The sequence below is a fragment of the Cavia porcellus genome, unplaced genomic scaffold (genome assembly GCF_034190915.1).
Source record: "Cavia porcellus strain 051 isolate PalLab524CR breed Dunkin Hartley unplaced genomic scaffold, mCavPor4.1 scaffold_28, whole genome shotgun sequence".
In the NCBI taxonomy this organism is placed as follows: Eukaryota; Metazoa; Chordata; class Mammalia; order Rodentia; family Caviidae; genus Cavia; species Cavia porcellus.
Genome location: NW_026947511.1, coordinates 31,501,689 through 31,525,870, shown reverse-complemented (window position 1 = coordinate 31,525,870; position 24,182 = coordinate 31,501,689). Strand labels below are relative to the sequence as shown.

The window sequence follows — 24,182 nt, the reverse complement described above, 5'->3', positions numbered from 1 at the left end:
CGCCGTCTCGAGGGCCGTGGCTCGGCTGTGTGCTGCGGAGGACTGTCTGGGTTTCTCGCACCCGGGGGCACAGCTGCCGTGCTCTGAGCTACCAGGAGCCCGGACGGGTGCCACGGACGGCAGCGCGCCGTTTCCCCCCAGTGGAAACGGTGGTTGGGCCCGGCTGCGGCAGAGCGTCCGCTCGGAGATGGCGGAGCCGCCGCGACGCGGCCCGAGGCCCCGAGAGCAGGGAAGCCGGGCAGCCCCGGGACGCGGCGGAGCCCGGGGACCGCAGGGACGCCGCCCACTCCACCGGGTGAGCCGCCCTTGAAGAGAACCGCCCCCCCCACACTCGGAGTGTGGCCCCCACTCACGGTCGCACTCAGTACCTCCCCTCCCGGACTCCCGGGAGCGCTGCCACCATTACCACCCGTGGGGTCGTCCCGGACGCCCCCTCGTGCGGCCCAGCGCGCCTGTCGGCCCGTGTCCCTTTCAGTAGCCTCTGTCACAGTTGCCCCCTGCTCACTTTGCCCTCTTCTCCCCACAGGGCCGGGAGGCCGCATCGGTGTCACCGAGTCGGTGCACTCCTTCCCCTTCCCATTTAGTGCCCTGTCCGCGCTCTTCTCAGTACCTGTGAGCCTGTGTCCACCAGCGGGGTACTTTAGTCCGGGAGCCCCCGGTGCCCACTCAGTGCCCTCTCCTTCCACAGCATCTGCGCTGCCCGTCCCGGCGCAGGGCCCACACCCCCAGCCTGCCAGTCCTGTTAGTGTTGCGCTTCCCGCTCGGCCGGTGACCCTTAGGTCTTTCTCTCCTTAGAAACCTCCCACCGCCGCGCACACGCACACAATCGCATGCTCCCCCTCCAGTAGTTAACATCCCAGCCCGCGCCCCACACCGCACTCCTTCCATCACTGCTCCCCTAAATATTGCTGCCTCTTCTAGGTATGAAGTTAAAATGCTGTGGTTAACAGCGCGGGCTCCGGAACTTGACAGGCCTGACTTTGAAGCCTAGTTCTTCCACTCACTGAGCTGTTTGATCCTGGGCAAGTTACTAAGCTTCTCTGGGTCTAAATTAACCAAAATGTAAAATGGGGATAATAGAATCTATTTCTTCCCTACCTCTTCGGATAGGTATGGGGATTAAATAACAGATGCTTCTCAATTTACTGTAGGGCTTTCAATCTTAATAAACGCATCATAAACTTGACAATATCCTAGGTCAAAAATGGTATTTAATATACCTAACATGCACAATAGCTCAGCATCCAGTATGTTCAGAGTGTCAGTTGTTTAATCTGATTGCATGTCTGATTTGTAACTGCAGCTCACTACCACTGCCCAATGTGACAAAAGTATTGCACCATATATTTACTGGCCCACATATCCACTAACTGGGAAAGGATCAAAATTCAAAGTCTAGGGGCTGAGGCTATAGTTCAGTGGTGGAACACTTGCCTAGCATATACAACACCCTGGGTTTGATCCCATCACTGCAAAGTAAAATTCACAGTATCGGGGCTGGAGGTTTAGCTCAGCGGCATAAGCGCCTGCCTTGGAAGCAGGCAGTCGTGAGTTTGATCCCCGGTACCGATAAAAAGGAAAAAGACAAAAAAAAAAAAAAATTCACAGTATCAGTGCCTATCACCTACCATTGTAGGTCAAAACCATCAAAGGTTGGGAATCATCTGTATATATAAATCTCTTTGAAGAATGTCTGGCAAGTAGTAAGCACTCAGTAAATATTAACATGGGTGACACAGCCCAGCTATCAACTTGCCATCAATGACATCTCATTACTATATTTTCCCTAAAGTCATGGCTAATTCTGAGAATTTACCCCTTTTCATCACTTTGGTGTGAATGTGTGCTGTGGATTTAACCCAGGGCCTCACATATGTATAGCACATGCTCTGCCTCTGAGCTACATTCACACACACCCCCTCACAGTTTTTATCATCTCTTCCAGATCTTCTCTCATGTTGATCTCTTTTACCCAGAACAAAGCTGAACTGTTCTTTTTTGGGGGAGGGTGGGACAGTGTATCCAGAGTCAAACTCAACTTTGTGCTTGCCAGGCAGGTGCTAATACTATTGAGCTGTTATCCCTGGTTCATCTGAACTGTTCTTAAATCATGTTTTTTGGTTCTGAAGTGCTCTCTGCATAGTCACCACTGAGATGTGGGTATTGGAGTGAGTGACAGAAATGGATCGCCAGTCACTGGCCTTAATAGGAGTGGCTAAAGTGAATCACGTGACTATAAAGCTTCCAGAAGCAGACTTTAAGAAAAATAAGTACCCCGAATTAGGACTCCTTAAACTGTTTTCTGAGCCTGTTTTTCAGTGGCTGGATATGATTTAAGAGTCTGTTGCTAGCCGGGGATTTAGCTCAGCGGCATAAGCGCCTGCCTGGCAAGCATGAGGTGAGGTTGTGAGTTCGATCCCCAGTACCAAAAAAAAAAAAAAGAGGCTATTGCTACTCTCTGACATCCCTTACTCAGTTTGTATTATTTTTTTGTTGTTGTTGTTTCTGTTTTTTTTTTTTTTTTAACTGAATTTATCCTCTGAGCTAGCTCAGGACTCTCCTGTTCAGAAATGGGGATATTATACCACCTCTGTCACATTAAGAAAGAGAAGTGGAATGAAGAGGGAGAGATTCTAGACTGTTTTATGGCTGTGACTTTTCTCAGGTACTAGTTTGTTCTGGGTCTCCTTTTTTTTGGTTCCGGGGCTGGAACTCACAACCTCACACTTGCCAGGCAGGCACTTGTGCCCCTGAGCTAAATCTTTGGCCCTGGGTCTCCATTTTTATCTCCTCTCCTGACTCTGGCACAGGCTAGGTAAACGTCAAGAGGTAAGCAATTTTCTGCAAGCAATGGACACATGTCCAAGTTCTAGGTTCAGAAGCTAGTAGAACAGCTAGTAGAACGACCTCTCTTTCCTTGAACTTCCCCTCTGTGGTGTCCACATGACTGTACACCAGTAAGTTCGTTAGTGCTATTAGCTACCATGATGGGTTTGATTGATGTGGCAGATTAACAAACTCATGAGTTTCCTCTTATCTGATTCTTTGTTGGAACAGGGCACTTCTGGTGCTTTCTCTCTGTTAGTCACAGGACAACCAGAGCTCTTGCTTCCTAGCCAACTGCCAGTCAGAGGCTAGGAACTCCTTTCAGAACATGCCTGTTTTCAGCTGTTTGGCCCCTTGTAGGTGGGAGAATTTGACTGTACTATTGTAGCCTTGAGCTTAGAATTTGGGTATCCTGGGAAAGGAAACAGGTGTGAAGCTAAAGTATGGGACTCCTATTGTTTTGTTTTGTTTGTTTTCAGAACAAATCTTAAGTGAGCAGGAGGTGAGAGAGAGGGTGAAGAAAAAAATGGATTAAAGACAGAATTTCAAGGGGAGAAGTAACTCATAGATACTTCTGTTTTACAGGTCGTGGGTCCAGATTGGGAAGTTCGCTAACTTCTGATGTGAGGACCTTCATCAAAACCAAGGTGGAACCTGGCTCTACTTACAGCCTGAAGCCATGGGCCAGGAGGCCATGGTGACCTGAGGCCAGTGGACTCTATCCAGTCCCCCACCCTGTTGCTCCTTCTACCTCCCCTGCCCTGTACTAAGAGGACTTGTCTCTACCTCTTCAGGGAACTTCTACCTTCCCAAGACTGTTTCAGGCTATAGACCTCCTGAGGTGGTCCCCATTCCTCCCTCATTTCTCCTCACCATGCTTCAGCTGTGGAAGGTGATATGCCCAGCTCGGCAGCAGGAACTGTACCGCCTCATACTGCTGCTAATTGTTTTCAGCTTGGGCTCAATGGGCTTCCTTGCTTACTACGTGTCTACCAGCCCCAAGGCCAAGGAACCCCTGCCCCTCCCCCTAGACTGCAGCAACAGTGGGGCACCTGGCCCTGGCCCTCCGAGGCCTCCAGTCCCACCTCGGCCTCCCAGGCCTCCAGAAACAGCTCGAACTGAACCAGTGGTCCTTGTATTTGTAGAGAGTGCATACTCACAGCTGGGGCAGGAGATCGTAGCCATCTTGGAGTCTAGTCGTTTTCGTTATAGCACTGAGCTAGCCCCTGGCCGAGGGGACATGCCCACGTTGACTGATCACACCCGTGGCCGCTATGTCTTGGTCATTTATGAAAATCTGCTCAAGTATGTCAACCTGGATGCCTGGAGTCGAGAGTTGCTAGACCGGTACTGTGTGGAGTATGGGGTGGGCATCATTGGCTTTTTTCGAGCCCACGAGCACAGCCTACTGAGTGCCCAGCTCAAGGGCTTTCCCCTTTTTCTGCATTCAAATTTGGGGCTCCGGGACTACCAAGTAAATCCGTCGGCCCCATTACTGCATCTGACACGCCCCAGCCGCCTGGAACCTGGGCCACTGCCTGGTGATGACTGGACCATCTTTCAGTCCAATCACAGCACATATGAACCAGTGCTTCTGGCCAGCCCACGGCCAGCTGAGCCCCCTGTGCTGGGACCAGCCCCTCGTCGTGCCCGGCTTCCCACTGTGGTGCAGGACCTAGGGCTCCATGATGGCATCCAGCGGGTGCTTTTTGGCCACGGCCTTTCTTTCTGGCTCCATAAACTTGTCTTCGTTGATGCTGTTGCATACCTCACTGGCAAGCGCCTCTGCCTGGATCTGGACCGCTACATCTTGGTTGACATTGATGACATCTTTGTGGGCAAAGAAGGTACCCGCATGAAGGTGGCTGATGTTGAGGTCAGTAAGAGTTCTTCTTACTTTCTTAGAAGCTGCTTAAGCTGTGGCCTTTCCCTTGATTCTCAGCTTGCTGTAGGTACACTTTCTGCCCCTTGCAGGCAGAAGGAAAGCTACTTCTGATGTATCTTTGCTCAGCCTGCTCACTCTTGAGTTTTCATGTGCCTGCTACTCTTCTCAGGCTCTGTTGGCCACCCAGAACAAACTCAGGACCTTAGTTCCCAACTTCACCTTCAACCTGGGCTTCTCGGGCAAGTTCTACCATACTGGTGAGCCTATTCCCCTGCTTGTTCAGTTCAGTAGTCCTAGTTTGATCTGTCCCTTCACTGTCCATTTCCCTAAGCAGACAAGCTGAAGAAAGGGGGCAAGGGTTGGGGTCAGATTGCTGTGTGGAGATAGTGGTGGGTGTGAATTTAGCATGGGTGGCTGCAGAGCAAGTTGGCAGTGGAGCACTTGGGAAGTCTTGGGTGGGCAGGGACCATTAATGTCCCAAGAATGGAAAATGGTCAGTGTTATAACAAAACAGAGGAGGACTGGTTGTGGTCAGCAGTCAGTGTGTGGTCATAGGGACAGAGGAGGAGGATGCAGGGGACGACATGCTGCTGAAGCACCGCAAAGAATTCTGGTGGTTCCCCCACATGTGGAGCCACATGCAGCCACACCTGTTCCACAATCGCTCCGTGCTGGCTGACCAGATGAGGCTCAACAAGCAGTTTGCTTTGGTGAGACTCTTGGATCTCTTCCCCATACTTTCACCAGAGCTAAGCTTCTTTTTTAACCTTGCCCTAATGTGATGCCCTTCCCCTACCCTTTCCAGTATTCCTTCTGTGGAGGTAGTATCCCCTCCCTCTTTGCCCTCTATTCCTCAGAGCTCACCAGGTCCTAGTGAGAGTCTATGTCTGCCATTCCCAGGAACATGGGATTCCCACGGATCTGGGGTATGCTGTGGCCCCCCACCACTCTGGTGTGTATCCCATCCACACACAGCTCTATGAGGCCTGGAAATCTGTGTGGGGTATCCAGGTGACCAGCACTGAGGAATATCCCCATCTCCGCCCTGCCCGCTACCGCCGTGGCTTCATTCACAATGGCATCATGGTGAGGGACTCCTACTACAAAACTAAATCAAATCCCACATTTAGACAGCCTCCAGACTGCCTTCATGTAGGGCTGTCAACTGCCAGTCCCAGTATGTCAGTTTAATGGGGATAAAAATCATTATGGAAACCCGTAGTGCCCATAGTAAGAGCCTTATTGCTGTAACTTCAAGGGGAGAAGTTTCTCATAGGCCCTCTTAAACTCAGAGAATCCCACTGCCTCAGGACTTTTGTCCTTCATCATCTCATATTGTGTCTTTTACATCTCATCCACGCCTGTTTCTTCTCCTTGTAGGTGCTGCCCCGGCAGACATGTGGGCTCTTCACTCACACAATCTTCTATAATGAGTATCCCGGAGGCTCTCGTGAACTAGACCAGAGCATCCGAGGTGGAGAGCTCTTTCTGACGGTGCTGCTTAATCCGGTAAGGTGCCAAGAGGAAAGTCTAGAAGGTTAGAGAGCCAAAATATTTGCAGACTGGGACTTTACTCATCAAGGCTGCCTCTGAGGTGGGCTAGATGCTCAGGATCTGACCTGCAGGCCCCCCTTGCAGATCAGCATCTTTATGACCCATCTGTCCAATTACGGAAATGACCGGCTGGGCCTGTATACCTTTGAGAGCCTTGTGCGCTTCCTCCAGTGTTGGACACGGCTGCGCCTACAGACCCTTCCTCCTGTTCCTCTTGCACGAAAATACTTTGAACTTTTCCCTCAGGAGCGAAGCCCTCTTTGGCAGGTAAGGGTGGAGCCCAGATGGTCACAGACACGATGGCGGTGGGGTTTAAGAGATTAGGCCTTATAGGAGTCTTGGCCTCGCCTTCAGAATCCCTGTGATGACAAGAGGCACAAAGATATCTGGTCCAAGGAGAAAACCTGTGATCGGCTCCCCAAGTTCCTCATTGTGGGACCCCAGAAGACAGGTAAATAAATCGCCCTTAGTTTCTTGCTCTGCCTTAAGCTCAAAGATGCTTTTGCCAAGGCATTCCCTTCTCATACACCCTCCTTCTTAATCCTGGCTCTTGAGACAGGGATTCTTAACTCTAGTTGTGTATCAAAATCATCTGTGGAGTTTTTGTTTCCTTTTTATTTTTCAGTATTGGGAGTCAAGCCCAGGGTCTCACACATGCTAGGCAAGCCCTTTGCCACTGAGCTACAGCCCCAGTCCCACCTGTAAGACTTTTCAAAGATCTACAAGTGGCTGGCCACAGTGGTGTGTGTCTGTCATCACAGCACTCTGGGAGGCTGAGGCAAGAGGATTACAAGTTCACCCAGCCTAGGCAACTTAACAAGAGCAAGTTTTAAAAAGTAAAAAAACAAGAGAGCTGGGATGTAGCTCAGTGTAAAGGCCCTGAGTTCAATCCCTGATACCAGCATGCACCCCTCCAAAGATTCCTGATTTTGATAGCTAGTCAAGGCTGAGAGCTTTAACTCTTTTTTCCTGTACCTCCCTTGGGCTTTCCTTTTGTCAGTATAGATTGGCCAAAGGAAATTTTACTACCCAGAGTGCTTGTTTTCTTGCTTTCTTCAAATTCATTCTGTTTAGCTGGCTTCTCTCCCACAATGGGGTGGTCTTTCTCTCTCATTTAGGGACCACAGCTATTCACTTCTTCCTGAGCCTGCACCCAGCTGTGACCAGCAGCTTCCCTAGCCCCAGCACCTTTGAGGAGATTCAGTTCTTCAGTGGCCCTAATTACCACAAGGGTATTGACTGGTGAGATTGGAACCCTTTGAAGACCTCTCAAGAGGAACATTTCCTTCTCCAAAAATACCCACACTAATACTGACATCTGACCTCTTCACTCTGAAAATGTTTCCACCTTTTCTCTATTCTGCTTCCTAGGTACATGGATTTTTTTCCTGTTCCTTCCAATGCCAGCACTGACTTCCTGTTTGAAAAAAGTGCCAACTACTTTGACTCAGAGGTTGTACCACGGCGGGGGGCTGCCCTCCTGCCACGAGCTAAGATCATCACTGTGCTCACCAACCCTACTGACAGGGCCTACTCCTGGTACCAGGTCTGCCTGAAGCTGGGGACACACGGGGCTTAAGGGGAAAAGGGTAGCATGGGAGGAGAGACAGGAATGGGGTAGAGAAACTAAACTAGGTCTTGATGAGGGGTGCCTGTGCTGTCACCAGACCTGGAATAAGGCCAGAATAATTCTGTCTAGTCACCAGCTCGCCTTTCTACTCCCTGTCCTTCAGCACCAGCGAGCTCACGGAGACCCAGTTGCTCTGAATTATACCTTCTACCAGGTGATTTCAGCCACCTCCAAGGCTCCCCTGGTACTTCGCTCCCTGCAGAACCGCTGTCTTGTCCCTGGCTACTATTCTACTCATCTGCAACGCTGGCTAACATATTACCCCTCTGGACAGGTACAGTTCCCCAAGTCTTCATTGGGGTGCCCTTCCCTCCAGCCCAGCCACTTCCTAGGAATGCAGAGGGAACCACATCCCTGTCCCTTTAGTTGCTGATTGTGGATGGGCAAGAGCTGCGTACCAACCCAGCAGCTTCAATGGAAAGCATCCAGAAGTTCCTGGGTATCACACCCTTTCTGAACTACACACGGACCCTCAGGTGGGAGAGCATGACCTGGGGGTGGAATCTCTGGGGGAAATGGGCAAGCAGGTTGATAATGTCTGTGAAAAGACATGGGTTTTCCCTGTCTTACAAGGAGAGACGTTCCTATGAGCTGGGAGAGTGGTGTGCATTTATGGGGCTTGGCCTTCTCTTCGCCTTCCTACCTAATGGCCTTTTCATGTTGGACAGGTTTGATGAAGATAAGGGATTTTGGTGCCAGGGACTTGAAGGTGGTAAGACTCGCTGCCTAGGCAAGAGCAAAGGCCGAAGGTACCCAGATATGGACACCAAGGTAAATGAAGCCTGGGGCAGGGCATCGCACTCCACCTGGAAGAGCAGATACAGTCCGATTCTTTACTGTGTCCTCCCTTCATTTTTTTCTCAGTCCCGCCTTTTCCTTACTGACTTTTTCCGGACCCATAACTTGGAGCTGTCAAAGCTGCTGAGCCGGCTTGGACAACCAGTCCCCTCATGGCTTCGGGAAGAACTGCAGCATTCCAGTCCGGACTGATGTCCCAGCCTTCCTTGCCAGCAAAAAGTCCTCTGCTTCCCAAAGGGGAAAGCCCAGAGCAGGTCTTACCGGGGGAATGGAGTGGCCTAGCCTCACCCCCTTCTACCTCAGTGGCCCTCAGGCCTGGGATGGCTGAGAAGGGAAGGACATCCCTTTTCTATAGCCCTAGGGCCTGATAAAGGGGTTTCCTTGGTAGCCCTGTATCATGGTACTAGGTACCTTTGATTCATGATCTTGGGAGGTAGAGAAGAACGCAAGGGTTCAGCCAGGATGGAGAGGAATATATTAGTCCAAAGGTTTCCCTCTTCATCCCAAGCAGTGTATCTATGGCTATGGGAGGGACCCCCTTGCTGTGGCCCCTTTAGTCAAGCAGTGGGATCTACCTGTGGCCCGGCCTCCCTAACGTCATTCATATTGAATGGGGATGAGGTCGGACAGTGGCTCATAGAGCTTAAATATGAGCCCTAGCTATGGGCCAAAAATGTCCTTAATAAACATCCTTATTTTTCTGTTTATCTGCCTTAATGCAATGAGGAAAAGCTAGTATAAAGCAGGAGTCAGGCATTCTCCTCTTGGTTCAAGGTTCAGTGGCACATGGAAGGAAATAAGGGAAAGCCCATTAAATTAGAGTAAAAAAGGAGTTTATATATTTATAAATGCCAAATAAATACCAGAGGCCACCCAATGCCCCCTCCCAGACAGGGCTGTCTCCCCCAGCCCTAGCCTTCTAGGGTCTGAGACATCTTGGCCCCAAGCTACAGCCCAAGAACAGCTGCCAGTTTGGGCTCCCAGGGAACTGAGTGGGGACGATCTGTCCTCACTCCCTCCATGTGAGGGGCCCCCATAGCCACAGGCCTGTGTCTCTGTACAGGGCCCTAGGGAGGCCAGACTCAGGGGGAGAAGGTGGTCATCTCGAGTGAGACCCGCTGCCACAGCTCCTTGGTCTGCTTGCTGCGCTTGAGGTTCTGCAGAATGTCGTTGAACTGCATCATGCCCATGGGCGTCAGGCAGAAGGCGCTGCGGGCACTGCGGATGGCGTTCACAAAGTCGTCGTAGTCGGCAGGGGTCAGGTGAATCAGGCGGTGGTGGATGTACTAGAGGAGGATGTGCAAGGGGTGAGCCTTAGTATACAGCACAGGGCTGTGCCCCTCTGCCCTCACACAGGGTGCACTAGTCGGTAACCATGTAGATTTGTGCCCCACCACTCTCCCCAGGCTGTCACCTGCATGTATGCCTGCTGGCAGCGCTGCACCAGCTGGTGGAAGGCCGGGGCACGCAGGTGGTTGTGGGCATGAGCGGGGCTCAGCCGCTGCAGCGTCTCCATGACGATCTCCTGCAGCACAAACGGGCTCAGCACCCCCTTGGCTGCCCCCACACAGAACTGGTGCACGTAGTTCACTCCTGGGGGGCAGGGGGGAGGGGCATGAGACGGGGGTGGCCACCTCTGCCCTAGGGACCCAACTTCTATATCTCAGCTCTGGCCTGGCAGAGAGCCTCCCACCACCCCAGGAGCTGAGGTAACCTCCGCCCCCCCGCGCACGCACACATACCCGACCAAGGCCTCAACTCTGAGCAAGAGCTAGGAAGGAGGTCTGGGATAGGAAGGTGGGGGAGCGAGTGGGGGAGACAATGGTCCTTGGGAGGGGAGGTGTTACCCAGCTTTGCTGCCAGCCCCAGCAACCATTTGACATCATCAGTGTAGGGGGGGGAGCGGGAGAAGTTGTTGGGGTGATCGTTGTGTGCCCGGCGACCCAGCATCTCTAATGCCAACATCCCTGTAAGACAAAAGGTCACATGGTGGGGTCTATCTGCTTTACCCTCAATCCCAGCCTGGCACCTGACGCCACGTTGCACAGGGTAAGAGCCTCAGGCCCACTGTGGACAGGAGCTGGGGAAGACACCCTCCACTGACCGACACGATAGGCAGCGTGCAGGTGGTGCAGGCTGTGCGGGTTCACTGGCTGGCTGTGTGGCTCCTCCTCGGGCGGTGGAAAGCCCCCGCTCACCAGAGGGCTGGGCTGTGTGGTCAGGGCTGGCAATGAGGCGCCCTGGATGGCTGGAAACGTGGGTGCTGGATGGACACTGCTCACTGAGAGTACAAGGACAGCTGTGAGATATGAGGCCAATGGGCAGAAAAGAACTCCCCTCCTCCCGTCCATGCGCCTCCCTTCCATTCACCTGATCCCTGTCCCCACAACTCACAGGCCACACTGGTGGGCAGTGGGAGCCCTGGCTCTGTGTGGTAGGGATGGACTGTGATGGGTGCCATGGAAGGGACAGGGAAAGACACAGCAGTGGCAGCAAGTGAGGGAGGAGTCACCGAGTAAGGGTACTGAGCCCCCAGGAATGCAGGATGCACACCCTAGAGGTGGGGGACAAAGAAGGCAGACACCAAGTTACAGCAGGTATAGCACCCTTTCCCCCACACTTAGGGACCCCTTACTTAATTGGGCTGGGTTCCCCAGTCTCCCACCTCACTGGGACTTATGGACAGTCTACCACGACACCCCACTCCCAGTGTTCCCACGTCCTACCCCCAGTATACCCCCAACTCACCTGTGGGTATGCAGTGCTGGGCACGGGGAAGACGGCAGGCCGGGGCATGTGAGGCATGGGGTGGGCGGGGTGCGCTGGGTGGGTGAGGTACTGAGGGCTGCAGGGCAGGTGGGGCTGTAGAGCGGTGTAGGGGTGCAGGCCAGGGGAGTGACCATGTCCCAGCCCTGGACCCGGATATAAATTGGATCCCACTGAGATGACTGGAACCACTGTGGCTGCTGCTGTCACTGCCGCCGCCGCCACTGTTACAGGTTCAGTCCCTGGGCCCCCCCTGCCCTCCGGCAGCCCCCGCCCAGCCTCCCCAGCTGCCCTGAGCCCACTGGCACTACAGCTTGTAGCCCCTTCACGGGCCATGGATGAGCCACCTGCTGTTTGCTCATATAGCCAGAACCACTGGTGAGCAACCTCAAACAACACTTCGGGGTACACGCCCCCACCCTTAGCTGCCTCTTCCACCGCCATGCAGGCCTTCTCCAACATCAGGTTATCCTGGAAGAACGGGCACAAGAGTGTTAAAGGGGAAAGTTTTCACCCAGGAATGGTGTCAGACAACATCTGAGTGTCTCTCACAGTGGTCTCAGAGGTGGGGTCAGGTCAGGGTCCATGCTCAGATTAGTGGCAGGGCAGTGAGAGTGCTTGCCACAGACAGTGAACACTTGCTGACTAACAGGAGTCAAGACCCAGATTATAGGCCCCAGTTAAACTAGTTTAACCGCCTGCTCCCATCTGAACCTCGTCTTCTCCCTAAGGCCACTAACTCTATCCTAGCTCATCTTGGCTGGTCCCTAAACTATAATCCTTTACTTCCTTATCTGTAAAGTAGGGGTAATCCTAACTTTAGAGATAAAAGAACATGACGCACGTGAGAGCATAGTAAATGTTCAGCATCCCTAATCCAACAATCTTAAATCTAAAAGGTTCTAAAATCCAAAATTTTTGATCAGCAACATGCCATAAGTGGGAAACATACAAAGAAATCTGGCCCCATGCACAAAATTATTTAAAATATTGTGTAAGATTACCTTCAGGTTATATTATATCAAATACATATATGGAAGACATAAATTTTATGCTTAGACTTGGGCCCCAGCCTCAAGATACCTAATCTTACATATAAACGAGTATTTCAAAATCTGAAACACTTCTTGTCCCAAGTATTTCAGGTAAGACATACTCAACCTGTAATATCCTGAATGTCACAAGTGGAGTCAACCTGGATACTTTATAAACTCTTGAATATGAGACTCAAAAGCTGGGTTCTCAAGCCAGCATGGTAGCCTGCCTGAAAGTCCCACTACTCTTGGAGGCTGAGACAGGAGGATCATGAGTTTAAGAACACCTGAGCAACACAGCAAAACTCTATCTCAAAAAATAAAGCTGGCCCTCAAGTTTCCACATGCCCAACCTCCCCGCTAGGATTCCCAGATTGCCTGTAGAAATACCTGCTCCTTGCACTGCACCAAGGCCCGTTGGATTTCATTGGGGTTCAACGCATGGGCATGAGGCAGGCAGCTTAGGGCCAGCTCTGCTGCTGCCCTCACCATATTGGAGTCTCGTGCCCGTGATGCTCTGTCTGCCAGGGATGCGACTTCAGGGGGTGTCAGGTGCCCATCCCAGCACTCTACTAGTATAGTCAGGGCTGCACTGCCAATCTCCATTGCCTGCCCTTTAGGGAAAGACAAGCAAAGTGGAGTTAGGATGGGCACGTGAACGTATGTGGATAACAGTTTTCATTAGACTGGTAATGCCACAAAGACAAGGCTGTTATCTCCCAATTAACCCCCAATCAGGATGGTAAATTTACCTGTAATCCAGGAAACGTGGGAAGAATAGGTACGTGAGAGCCAGTTGGGAGAAACAAAGTTGTGCAGGCCAAGGGCATAAAGCCCAATCTCGAAGGCGCAAAGGTGCAGGTTGCGGTGAGGACCCTGGTGGCCCCCTGAGGAAGATGGATGTGTAAAAATGGAAGTGCTGCTGTTTCCCCCTGCCTTGATCAGCACTGTCTTCGCCAGCTCGAAGTAGAAGTGTGCGGCTGCCTCTGATGGCTGATTGGGTACATGAGGGGCATGACTCTCGGGGCGGCGGCCCTTGTACCTGAAGGGGCAATGGGGTAGGGATGGGGGTTGGGGTTTCTCTGAAATGGATGTCCACACAGGTTAGCAAACAATGCTCCAATTACACTAGGGACGTGACTCTGAGGGCAGGCAGATCAGGGCAGATGGTGTTGCTTCCCACTGACCTGCCAACTTCGACTGTCTTTGCCCGGGCCCCTCCACTGGCACTGGCCCGGCGACTTCCACTGGAGGATGAGGAGCCCAGGGAGTCCGAGGAAGAGCTGCTAATACTGTCACTGTCTTGTCCTCGACCCCAGGAAGTGGGGGCCCAACCACCTCGAAGCGGTCTCCGGCTTAAGGTGGGGGAGCTGTCCGATGTTGTTTCAGGAGCACTGCTGTCAATGCTAGCCATGCCTAAACCCCAAGACAAGTTCGTCTCAGAAGCTGAGTCCTGGAAGTCAGACTCCCTGCTTCAGGAATATCCTTCCCTCTATGCCACTCCACCGGCTGTCCTACCTGTATGCTTCTTCTTGGGCCGCCCTGGGGAGCCCCAGCCCCGTCCATTGTACCCTCCACGACTGCCAAGTGCCAGGCGGCTGGGAACCTTTCCCTCTGGCCTTGGGGTCAAAGACGCCTCAGATGGGAGACCCTCACAGGGAGAATGTGGGGAACTTTCTAGGTGGGGAAAACAGGGCACTGGGATGAGCCTAGGAAATTGTATCCCAACATGGTTGTAGACCATTCATCCCCCCTGCCCAGTGCCCCCACCTCACCAGGCACATTCTTCTCTGTGAAGCCCTCAGTAGGGCTTGGCCCAGCCCCCGTCACACTCCCTGGCTGAGCAGGCCCCGCAGAGCCCGAAGTGAGCGGCTGTAGGGCCCCGGGGGTAGACAGGCTCCCATGTTTTGAAGGGGACCTCTGGTTGGCTGTGGCCGGGCGGCTAGATGAGTAGAACGAACTCAGCGTCTGCGGCTTATGTGTCTGGCTCTCTCTGTCCAAGAGTTTGTCTAAGATCTGGAGAACAGAAAAACAGTGACAGGATGCCCTTTACCTCTGACTACTGTTACCTTCCTTTCTTCGTGAAGCAGCCTAATGCTACCTCTCAGGAAGCCTTCCCCAGTTAGAACTACAGGATGACCTCCCAGCTTACATGTCTTGGCATCCTCCGTAACACTTACCTCAGGACTGAATATACTGATATTCAATAAATATTGAAATAAATGAATGAATGACTTTATGCTCTCTGCTTCTCGTCTTCCACCTCATGCCCAAGCACACCTATAAGAACCATTGGTCTCTTGTTCTTTATGAGAAGTCTCCAAGATTCCCTACTTACCTCCTAGGGGCAGAACAGTACTTTTCTCATCGTACTACAGAGAAAAGGAGTAACATTTGCTCACCCTCTGCCTGTCAAAAGCCCAGCATCTCAGGCCCTTACCTTCTTGAGTTTGGCCTGGTCGTCCTTGTAAGTGATCATGAGTGCTAATGCCAGGTCACCCTTCTCCCGACGTGTGCCTTCACACAGGAGGGGATGTTCTGCCTCACTCACTGTCGTCTTCATACCTGTGACAAAGGCCACATGGAGATTAAGAGTGGCCATTACTCCCAAGACAACACAGGCCAGTTCTCCCCAATGAGCCAACCCACTTCCAGGCCTCTAGACGGCGCCCACTGCCTTATAAAATCCAACCTAAGTTCTGTCTGCTTTTTTAAGCCTTCATAACCTGACCCATTCTACATACCCAGAACGCACACATCACTTTAAGGAAGTTGGCCCTTCAGTTATGAAAACTTGACTGCAGTTATGTATGTATTTTGTTTGGTTTAGCTTTTTGAGACAGGGTGTCACTTTGTGGTTCAGCTGGAAGTGAGCTCACTACGTAGTGCAGGATGGCCTCCTGCCTCAGCCTCCTGAGTGCTGGGATTATAGGCATGCACCACCACGCCCACCTTTACTTGTTTGAGACAGGGTCTCACTATTTTGCCCAGGCTGGTGTTAAACTCCTGGCTTCAACGGATCTTCATGCCTCAACCTTCTGAGTAGCTGGTAATACAGGTGTGTCACCACCATGCCAAGATGCAGCTGAAATCTTTATTTGTGGTATCCTCCTATCTTTTAAACTACATTTCAGGTTCTTTTTATTCATTTATTTATTTATTTATTTATTTATTTATTTATTTCTGAGACAGTCTCACTACACAGTTTAGTTTAGGCTGGCCTTGAACTCACAGTGAGTTCTGCCTCAGGCTTCTAAGTGCTGAGATTACAGGGATGTGTCACCACTCCCAGCTAACCCACATTTTCACATTCTGTCACCTCCCTGAGGCCTTTCCATAGGCTTTTGTTTTGCTGGCCTTAGTATACCCACCATCAGCAGCACACATTTCCCCCTGCATTCCTGATCATCTCACAGACACTGTCAACACCTGTACATGTCATCCTGACTTTCCTGTTACCATATAGCTTCTCCAGAATACGCCCAGGTCTCATGTTCTTCAAGGCCCAAGACATTGACAGACTCACCCAAGGCAGCAACCGCTGCTTCAAATCCCAGTTCCTCATCCCCTGGCATCTCATTGTTCCAGTTGCGACTTGGGGGCCGAGAACCCGTGGGAGAAACCACTGGATGAAAGTTGGGATAAATTAGGCAAACAGAAGTTCCACAGGAAAGAACGCAAGAAACTCCAGACCTTTATCGTTCCAGACCTACTCGTGAAGCTGCCTGATGGGTCTAAGGTAACTCAGACAACTTGGGTTTTCCTTGGAGAAAGCTATACTCCCCTAGCTCCCAACTTACTGTAGAGACAGATACCATACCTGGAGCACATAGAACGTCAAAGATGAAACTGGCCAACATCAGCGGCAACACAGGCCGATAGTCACAAAGCGTCCCCTCCCGAAGCTCTTCTGCCCGGCACCGCATGGTACTCATCTCACTGGGACCCAGAGGAATCTTCTTGAGCAGGGCAGCCACCTCAGACTCCTGGTATGCCAGCTTTACCTGAGGGCACAGGGGGAGCTCACTCTTCCTACTCCACACTCTGGAGCCCATCGTAGTCCTGGGTACTTCACACGAGCTCCATGTGGTTACAGACAGACATGAATGCACAACCTGGTGTGCTGCTGTGCTCCAGGGATAGGTCAAGAGGAGGACAGGGAAGTAGAAAGGCTCACTGGGACTTGGGGCCGAGGCACAAAAAGAAGGCTCCTTAAAGGATGTGGTCACTGAGGCCTCTGAGATCTGAAGCAGCACAGGAGCTAACCAGCAAGTTAGGGGACAGCAGTCAGGTAGAGAAGTGGAGATCAAGGCGCAAGGCGCTGAAGAAGCTAAGGTGCATGACTCAGACAGAACCTCTGACCTCCAAGGCCTTGGTAGAAGCTGGGGGCCGCTGCAGCTCCAAGGCAAACATGCCCACACGGAAGGCCAGGTTGTGGTGCTCTGGGCGCTCACTCAGCACTGTTAACAGGAAGGCCGCCTTGGTCAGAGTGTTGGTAGCCACCCAGGTCTGGCGGCTCGTGGATACTTTGTTCTTCTTGCCCTAGAGAGGGAAGCACAGAAAACAGATGAATCTGACTCACCTCAGTGGAGGCAGAAGGAGGTTCTCGCTTGGAGTGGGGCATGGGAGCAAGTTACGAGGAAGTGGGTCTGGGTAGAGAAAGGGGGTCTCTCTCACCTTGGCAGGGGGCGGCTCTACCTTGAGGTCAGGTGGGTTGGCTAGCAGGTCCTGGGCAAGCTCCACAGTGAGGCGAGAGGCCTCACTGCTATAGCCATGCGCGTGCAGGGCCTCAGCACAGGCAAATAACACCTGGAGAGAGGGATGACATGGGACCAGACAGGATGAAGCCCGACTTGGAGAGGCAGGACATCATGCCCCCTCCCAGAGCCCATACTCCTTGAGCGCTTGCCACACTCTGGAGCCTGTCCTAGTCCTGGGTACTCCACAGGAGATCCATGTGGTTACAGAGACAGACATGAATACACAACCTGATGTGCTGCTGTGCTCCTGGGATAGGTCAAGAAAACAGGGAGGTAGAAAGGCTCACTGGGACTTGGGGCCGAGGAGCAAAAAGAAGGCGGCTCCTATTAAAGGATGTGGTCTTTGAGGCCTCTGAGATCTGAAGCAGCACAGGAGCCAACCAGGCAGTCTTAGGAGATAGCAGTCAAGTAGAGAAGCCAATGTGTGTGAGGCAGAGGGGAGCACACCAGCTCCCTGAGTGAGTTAGCTACATGGAAGGCAAGGTAGAACAGCCAGAGGCAGAAAGCTGGCAGAGATCGGGCCAAGTGCAGCCTAACAAGTTATACCAAGGACCTTTACTTCCAAAGAGTGCCCAGACCTCCCTCCTCCTCTCCAGGCCTCAACAGCCCTCACCTCCATGCGGCTCTCCTGTTCCAGAGGCTTCAGCCCGGCGAATAGGTCATGCTCCTCCCCAGCCCCGCCCTCGGCCTTCTCTTCCTCGCCCCCAGGCCCGTCCTGGGCATTCAGGTAATAGGCCTGGTAGTCATCATCCTCCTCTCCAACTGCAGGGGCCGCCTCTTTGTTTTTGGGGAGCCCACTGCCACTCTCATCTGTGCAAGGGAGGTCATCCCGAGTACAGACCTCTCCGGGCAGGAGGCTGGGGGGACCAGCAGAGGTTGTAGGAAGCTCAGGCCCTTCTGAGAAGTACACGCCACCATCTTCCTCATAAGTGTCTGGGGGCTCAGGAAGGAAGGTGGCAGGGCTTTGGGAGCCACCAGGGGGAGGACACGGTGGAGGGCTCTCAGGGAATCCACCAAAGGTGCTGGCCTCTGCCCCAAGGGCCAGACTGCTGTCATCTAGGCTCATCTCTGCCAGGTCCGGCTCCAGGGAACTGTCCTCACTGCTCAGCCGTCGCTTGCTTCCACTGCCTGCTGAGCCTTTGCCCCCACCACCAACCCCACCCAATGCCTTGGCTTTGCCCCCACCTGGACCCATCTTATGCACAGCCTTGTCTCCCCCTTCAGCTGACAGGCGGCGAGGACCCCGCTGCGATGAGGGTACCCCTTCACCCAATCCCTTGCGTTTGGCCCCAGGGTCTTTGGGCCGCACAGCTGGCTCAGCAGGCAAAGGTCGGGACCGATCCCGGGACTCCTCCAGGACTCCGCAGCGTGAGGCTCCTGGCCGAGAGGGCAGAGCCCGGGCCCAACACAGGGCCAGCTTCCGGTCAGTGCCGCTGTAGGTGACACCAGGAAGTGGATAGGCTTCTTCCCAGTTAAAGTAGCAGGCCTCAACCGCTGGCCGGAAGCCAGGAAAGAGTCGCTCCAGGGTCTTCTTGTGCTGTCCTCGCTTTACATTCTCAATCACCTTCAGCTGCCACTGGCGCAGCTGCACACACAGTTCCCGGCGGCTGTTGGAAGAGGGGAGGAGGCTACTGAGAGGATGGCCAGACCACCAGGCTGTGCTGCAAGTGGGAGGAGCACGCAGGCGCTGGAAGCGAGGCCCGGGCAGAGCCTGCAGGGAAGCTCTTCCGGAGCCAGCCCTACGGACACCAGGGCAGCACTCTGGAGTTTTGTAAAGTGGGTGCCATTTAGAGAAAGAAAAGTAGAGAGCCTGTCAGAAAACGCCCCCTAAATCCCTGGTTGCCCTAGAGTCCAGCAGTCGCACTTCCCTGAGACGAGAATAAAATAGCAGCGTGTCTCTGTACACACGAAGGTAAGGGCTCTGTCTGCCCCTGTCAGTGCTGTGATTACCCTGGGGGACACTCACCGCTGGGGGCTGAGGGCAGGATCCAACACAGCCAGCCTCCACAATGTGACCATCTCGTCACACATGCTGGCACATGCGTGGGCCGCCACCTCTGACTGTCCATTGCTTCGGCCCGTGTGCCCACTGGCACTGCTGTGTGAGGCTGAAGTGCGCACACTGTACCACCAACCTGTTATCTGGAGACAGAGAAGGCTGTGAGATATGCCTGACAGCTCAGAAGCTCAGGCCAGGCTGCCCAGTGTCTCCATCAGGAAGTCAGGAAGGGGACCACAACGCTGAGGGAGATGCAAAGTGCCACATGGCACTGCCCAAGCCTGAGGGTTACCTGTTCATATGTGAGGCACTGATCCGTGAGGATTTCCAGCAAGGGGGCAGCATTGCTGTCCCTCCGCTTGAACATCTCCCGCACAATGCTGAGCAGGTTCCAGACACCCTCCGGCTCGCGGCCTCTCAGCGGGCGCAGCAGACAGGCCCACTCAGCTGCAGCCGGAGGCTCCGTGGAAGACAGGTACATGGAGTTCACATCGCTGGAAAAGTTGCAGCCGGAAGAGGGCAACTGAGATGGAGCTGAATAAACCAGGTGAAAGCACAACAAGGCTCTGACCCAAAATACAGAATAGAGAGGGAAAAGGGTGGCCACAGCATCTTACATCTTTCCCTGCCTCAATTTCCCAATCTGTAACAGAAAAAAAAAAAGACTCTTGCTCTCCCTAGACAAAAACCAGACCACACTATGAGTGTCCAAGATCATCAGCACCCACAACGCCAGGCATCCTGTCAGTGCAGGGAAGAGAAGGTTGTGATATGGGTACTAACAGAACAAAGACTCCATCAGCAGCCTGACTCACTATAAAGAGATCAGTTTACCTGAAGACCACAGGGGAAGGGCCACAGAACTTGTGCAGCGTCTTCTTGATGTTGTCAGTGAGCGTTGATTCATCCAAATACCAAGTGCTCTGGTCTGACGCTGAAGGCCCAGCTGTGGGGTCTGGGAATAACAGGTGGTCAGTCACCTACTGACAGGGCCTAGATTCACCTGCCAAGGATGAGCCTTCAGCAAGCAGCACTCTGCCCTAACAGCTTGCTTCCTTCCCACTGCCCTTCTTACCTGGGGCTCCACACACAGTATTGATGGCTGTTGACTGGGAGGAGAGAAGTTCATCTAGGAGGCGCTGGGCTGTGGGGAGGATCTAAGGGAAAAGGAACAAAGGTAGAAAGAACAAGGCACAGGCGAACCCAGCGAGGGTAGGGCTCACAGGAAGCCTGGCACGCAGCCTTGCAGCTGGTGGGTAGAGGGTGGGCCAAGCTTATTTACCTGCTGAGGGAGCTCGCTGATGAGGTACTGAGCGAACTTCTGCAACTGGTCCCTCTGAAGCCGAGACAGGGACTCCGAAACGGGGGCTCGCAGGCATACTGCAGAAGCCTGAAAGGAAAACAGAAAAAAACAGGCATCTGAGAAAAGGCTTATTGAAGGTAGCACCAGGGACAGACAGGCAGAGTAGGGGAGGCAGGGGGCTCACATTGTGGCTGGGCATGCAGCAGAGAAGGGGGGGATGGATCGGAGGATAGGGCCAGGATAAATTGGGAGGGCCTCACGTTGTGGATGCGGAAGAGACAGAGTGCCACGACATGGGTACACCATTTGGCCCCAGCCCCACAGGTACAGCTGCAGGAAGTGACCCGGCAGCGGTCAAACATCACAGCCACGTTGTAGGCCCCTTTGGGAGGGACCATCTGAGGTGGCACCACTGTAGCACTCAGGTGGAACCCTGGGGAAAATACAGGCATGGTCAGGGAGAACTGCCAAGACCTGGGTCTCTACCCTTGACCCTGGCCCTGTAGTTATTCACACATACAATCTGCTCTGGTTTCTCCATAATTTGTGATGGGAGTAACAAGCTGCCACAGGGCATGATGGGACTCTTACCTATCTGTAGTGGGTCCTTTACAGCTCTCATGCGGAAGAGTTGATCCCCTCGCTGGAACTCATCTGCGCTGCCATTGGCCAGGCATGAATACAGCCTAGGGGGTGAATAAAAGCCCATGGTCACAACCTAGTCAATAACCCTTCGCAGACCCATCCTCAGCCTTCTTGGGGAAACTCCCAGGCACACCTTCCCTCCCTTAGCTTCCTCTCCAAACACAGTATTTTCTTTATTCTGTGTAAAGCCCCGCAGACTGTGTGGGACACCAGGACCTCACACCCCACCATCAGTCCTTTGGCCTCACCGAATGTCTTCTTCATTCTCAGGAAAACTCCAAAAGGCAATTCGGAGCTGGAGTTGTTCAGGCACTGGAGGGTAAACTTTCTCCACCACTTCAAACGGGATGTGAAATGCCACCTGCTTTGCTGACAGCTCCACCAATGGAATCACCAGTCCATCTTTAGATACAAAGGTTGGAGTTAGTGAAAAAGACAGAGAAATGAGAAGGGCCATACTTACTTAGCAGCACTGCCACTGCCACATCCTAGGGCGCATCTCTACTATAAAAGAAAAGGAAGACCTGGAACTCTAACCCTTAAAACTCCTTCTGGAGGCTGAGGAATCCCCAGGCCACAGGCTGCTACCTTGGCCTCAGAAGAACAGAAGATGTCAGGGAGTTCCGAGGTGCATTCTAGGACCACAGTAGGTAACCTGCTCACAGTGCTTGTCATCAAATTTTCTACATACTCCAAGCACTTTAAGTTCACACTACACTGTTAATGTCTCTCCTTTGGCATCCTCATCTCTGAATGCCTTTTTACTATGCTTTCATCTCTAGATGACTACAGGCCCTGTCAAGGGAGGGAAGACAGGCCAGAGCACAGAATAGTTAAGCAGTGACCTCAAGCAATAGTCTTCACTGTCTCTGCCACCCCTAAAACCTGACTTCATACCCTGAAAGAATGAGAGGGAAAAGGCTATCCCAGGAACCTTAGCTACTGCTCCCACAATCATCTGGTGTGGGATAGATGGAGTTAGCACTCTAGGTTTTCAACATTCTTTCACTCAAAAAAGCAGTGATAAAATGACTGACAGCACATCTCACATGATGGCCAGTCACACTGGAAGAGAGATTACAAAATTATAGAACTGAAAAAGTAAGCCTGTTTAATTAAGCAACTGAAAGAAAAATAACCTGTTTAGTTAAGCTACTGAAGGTAGCCAGAGTAAGTGGAAGGGGTGGGGCGGAAATGGCAAGCTTTCTCAGATTTTAACCTTTTCAGGAAGATGTCATATGTTGAAAATCTTCACCATTATGATTTCAGTTACTTCCCCCAAAGTGAGGGAGCTGTAAGCCTCAAGGCCACCCACACATGCAAATATGAAAGAAGCAGGGAAACCAGAGAAGACTTAACAGTAAAACTGCTTGTGTCTGGTGTGTATGCATACACAAAGCCTGTGCTGTGTCTCCAGCTGAGGATAAATACTACCACTAAAAAGTGACATATGTAAATTTCTGTCCCAAAAGGGCACCAAAAATATCCACAGGGAGCTTGGAATACAGAACCTTAAAATGCTGTGAATAGAATTAAACCCCTCAACCACTGAAGACAGCCAGCCTCTACTAAGGCCCAGGACAAAAACTGCCATAAGACAGAGACAGGATTTGATGAGCCTCAAGCCTGTGGAGCTTCTCTTACGTTCATTCTCCTTTTAACAAACACAAAATTATTCATAGCGCGGCAGTTATTTCACTAAAAGATCAAGGATGAAAGAAACTTACAGCAAAGGAGATCCCAAAGGCTATTATGGATATCTAAGGCTAGTAAAAACCTCGGCTTCTGACAGATGTTCAACATCGCCAGGAGCAAGCCTCTAGTCAAATCTTATGAACCACAGAATCTCCTCTCACAGTTCCCCTCCACATTCCTCTGGATGGGATCTTTCCTTAGAGCAGTGAGGGTTAACTTCTCCTCAAAGTAGAAGTTCTTCTGCACTTTGCAACACAGTGACACACCTCGAGTGGTCACTTCTTTACAATCTGCTCCTTAAGCACATTCTTCTGTGTCTACTTCTGGTTTAGCAAACGCTGAACTCAGTGAAGTATTTCCAGTTCTGAGAGCCCATTCTTCCCCGGCCCCATCATTCCCACCTCTAACTCAAAGTTAACTTCAAAAGATCCTTGTGTACAACTCAGGATTTCCCTGCCTCGACGCTGATATTGTCTCTCTCTCCCTCTCGCGCGCGCGCGCGCGCGCACACACACACACACACACACACACACACACACACACACGGGCGTGGAGAGGCCAGCCCACCCTTAGAGGGCCAGAAAAGCAAGTCCTGAAGTTCGTCCTAAACTCGGGTTTAGCTCCAGGTCCCAGACAGCTCCCGAGCAAGTCCTGTCCCGCTCCCCTGCCCCCTAGCACCCTCACCTCGCATTCTGGTACCACCGCTGCCACCTCCTCCGCCGCCGCCGGTGGGGGAATTGGGCCCCGCTGACTGTTTGCGCCATCCCCGCCAGTTCTGGCAAAGGCTCTCGGCTTCAGAGATGAAGGAACAGAGTGAATCCTCCTCAAAGCGATCGGAATCCTCGAATGAGAAGCGCTCTCCGTCCTCCCACTCCGCGAACATCAGCTCCATGGGGCCCGCACCCCCTGGGGCCGGGTCCCCCCCCGCGGATCCGGGGCCTGGGCCGCCGGCCGGGGACTGAGGGGAGGCCCGGGGCCTGAGGGGCGAGCCGGGGCTGGGGGTGGCCGGGGCGCTCAGGGCGGCCGTGCCGGGGAAGGATCTCGGGCCTGGGAGAGATACGGGAATGGGCCTTGCCCAACAGCGAGGTTCGAAAGGGGATTATGGCCAGTCTCCGAGACTCGGGGCCCGGACGAAGCGCTGGACGGCCGGGGCCTCTAAGAGGCTGCGGCGCCGCCTCCCCCATCAGCTGATCTGAACTTCCGGCCGCGCCGGCCATCACTACTTCCGCCCTCGCGAGCTTTTGAACTGGACCGGGTACGGGCGGGTGTAGGGGACACGTTTCTTTC

General features: G+C 52.7%; 2 protein-coding genes across 8 annotated transcripts; one reads left to right on the top strand and one right to left on the bottom strand.

Annotated features, from left to right (window-relative positions):
* Window positions 1-158: 158 nt before the first annotated feature.
* Window positions 159-9,398, top strand: Ndst2 (N-deacetylase and N-sulfotransferase 2). Of its 2 annotated transcripts, none has more exons than XM_003473603.5 (14): window positions 159-295; window positions 3,412-4,702; window positions 4,881-4,968; window positions 5,267-5,421; window positions 5,612-5,797; window positions 6,092-6,220; window positions 6,350-6,532; window positions 6,620-6,716; window positions 7,384-7,507; window positions 7,637-7,811; window positions 7,999-8,169; window positions 8,262-8,371; window positions 8,564-8,666; window positions 8,760-9,398. In XM_003473603.5, the coding sequence occupies exons 2-14, from the start codon at window positions 3,701-3,703 to the stop codon at window positions 8,883-8,885; spliced, it is 2,649 nt and encodes an 882-aa protein (XP_003473651.1). In that variant the 5' UTR covers window positions 159-295; window positions 3,412-3,700; the 3' UTR covers window positions 8,886-9,398. The 2 variants fall into 2 exon arrangements, with proteins under 2 accessions (XP_003473651.1, XP_013012157.1); XM_013156703.3 differs by lacking the exon at window positions 159-295 and adding an exon at window positions 1,036-2,665.
* A 111-nt stretch (window positions 9,399-9,509) lies between these two features.
* Zswim8 (zinc finger SWIM-type containing 8) lies at window positions 9,510-24,035 on the bottom strand. 6 transcript variants are annotated; one of them, XM_063238660.1, is made up of 26 exons: window positions 23,580-24,035; window positions 21,449-21,602; window positions 21,147-21,241; window positions 20,816-20,988; window positions 20,535-20,642; window positions 20,328-20,409; window positions 20,087-20,207; window positions 19,545-19,746; window positions 19,220-19,395; window positions 17,867-18,860; window positions 17,192-17,302; window positions 16,856-17,035; window positions 16,314-16,497; window positions 16,020-16,118; window positions 14,934-15,058; window positions 14,269-14,509; window positions 14,012-14,170; window positions 13,681-13,909; window positions 13,246-13,535; window positions 12,884-13,107; window positions 11,442-11,930; window positions 11,064-11,247; window positions 10,798-10,974; window positions 10,541-10,660; window positions 10,108-10,218; window positions 9,510-9,979 (listed from the first exon to the last, which is right to left on the bottom strand). In XM_063238660.1, the coding sequence occupies exons 1-26, from the start codon at window positions 23,785-23,787 to the stop codon at window positions 9,528-9,530; spliced, it is 5,688 nt and encodes a 1,895-aa protein (XP_063094730.1). In that variant the 5' UTR covers window positions 23,788-24,035; the 3' UTR covers window positions 9,510-9,527. The 6 variants fall into 6 exon arrangements, with proteins under 6 accessions (XP_063094730.1, XP_013012156.1, XP_003473848.1 ...); XM_013156702.3 differs by having other exon boundaries at window positions 17,171-17,302; window positions 23,580-24,034; XM_003473800.5 differs by having other exon boundaries at window positions 10,108-10,286; window positions 17,171-17,302; window positions 23,580-24,032.
* Between the last annotated feature and the right edge of the window lie 147 nt (window positions 24,036-24,182).

Excerpts from the sequence above, each read along its gene's own strand:
- Ndst2 (XM_003473603.5), top strand. The coding sequence starts at position 3,701 with ATGCTTCAGCTGTGGAAGGTGATATGCCCAGCTCGGCAGCAGGAACTG. Across the intron at positions 4,703-4,880 it reads TGAAGGTGGCTGATGTTGAG|GCTCTGTTGGCCACCCAGAA; the intron begins GTCAGTAAGAGT and ends TACTCTTCTCAG. Across the intron at positions 6,533-6,619 it reads AGCGAAGCCCTCTTTGGCAG|AATCCCTGTGATGACAAGAG; the intron begins GTAAGGGTGGAG and ends CCTCGCCTTCAG.
- Zswim8 (XM_013156702.3), bottom strand. The coding sequence starts at position 23,787 with ATGGAGCTGATGTTCGCGGAGTGGGAGGACGGAGAGCGCTTCTCATTC. Across the intron at positions 20,643-20,815 it reads GTCTCTTCCGCATCCACAAC|GCTTCTGCAGTATGCCTGCG; the intron begins GTGAGGCCCTCC and ends TTTTCCTTTCAG. Across the intron at positions 14,510-14,933 it reads ACCAGGCCAAACTCAAGAAG|ATCTTAGACAAACTCTTGGA; the intron begins GTAAGGGCCTGA and ends TCTGTTCTCCAG.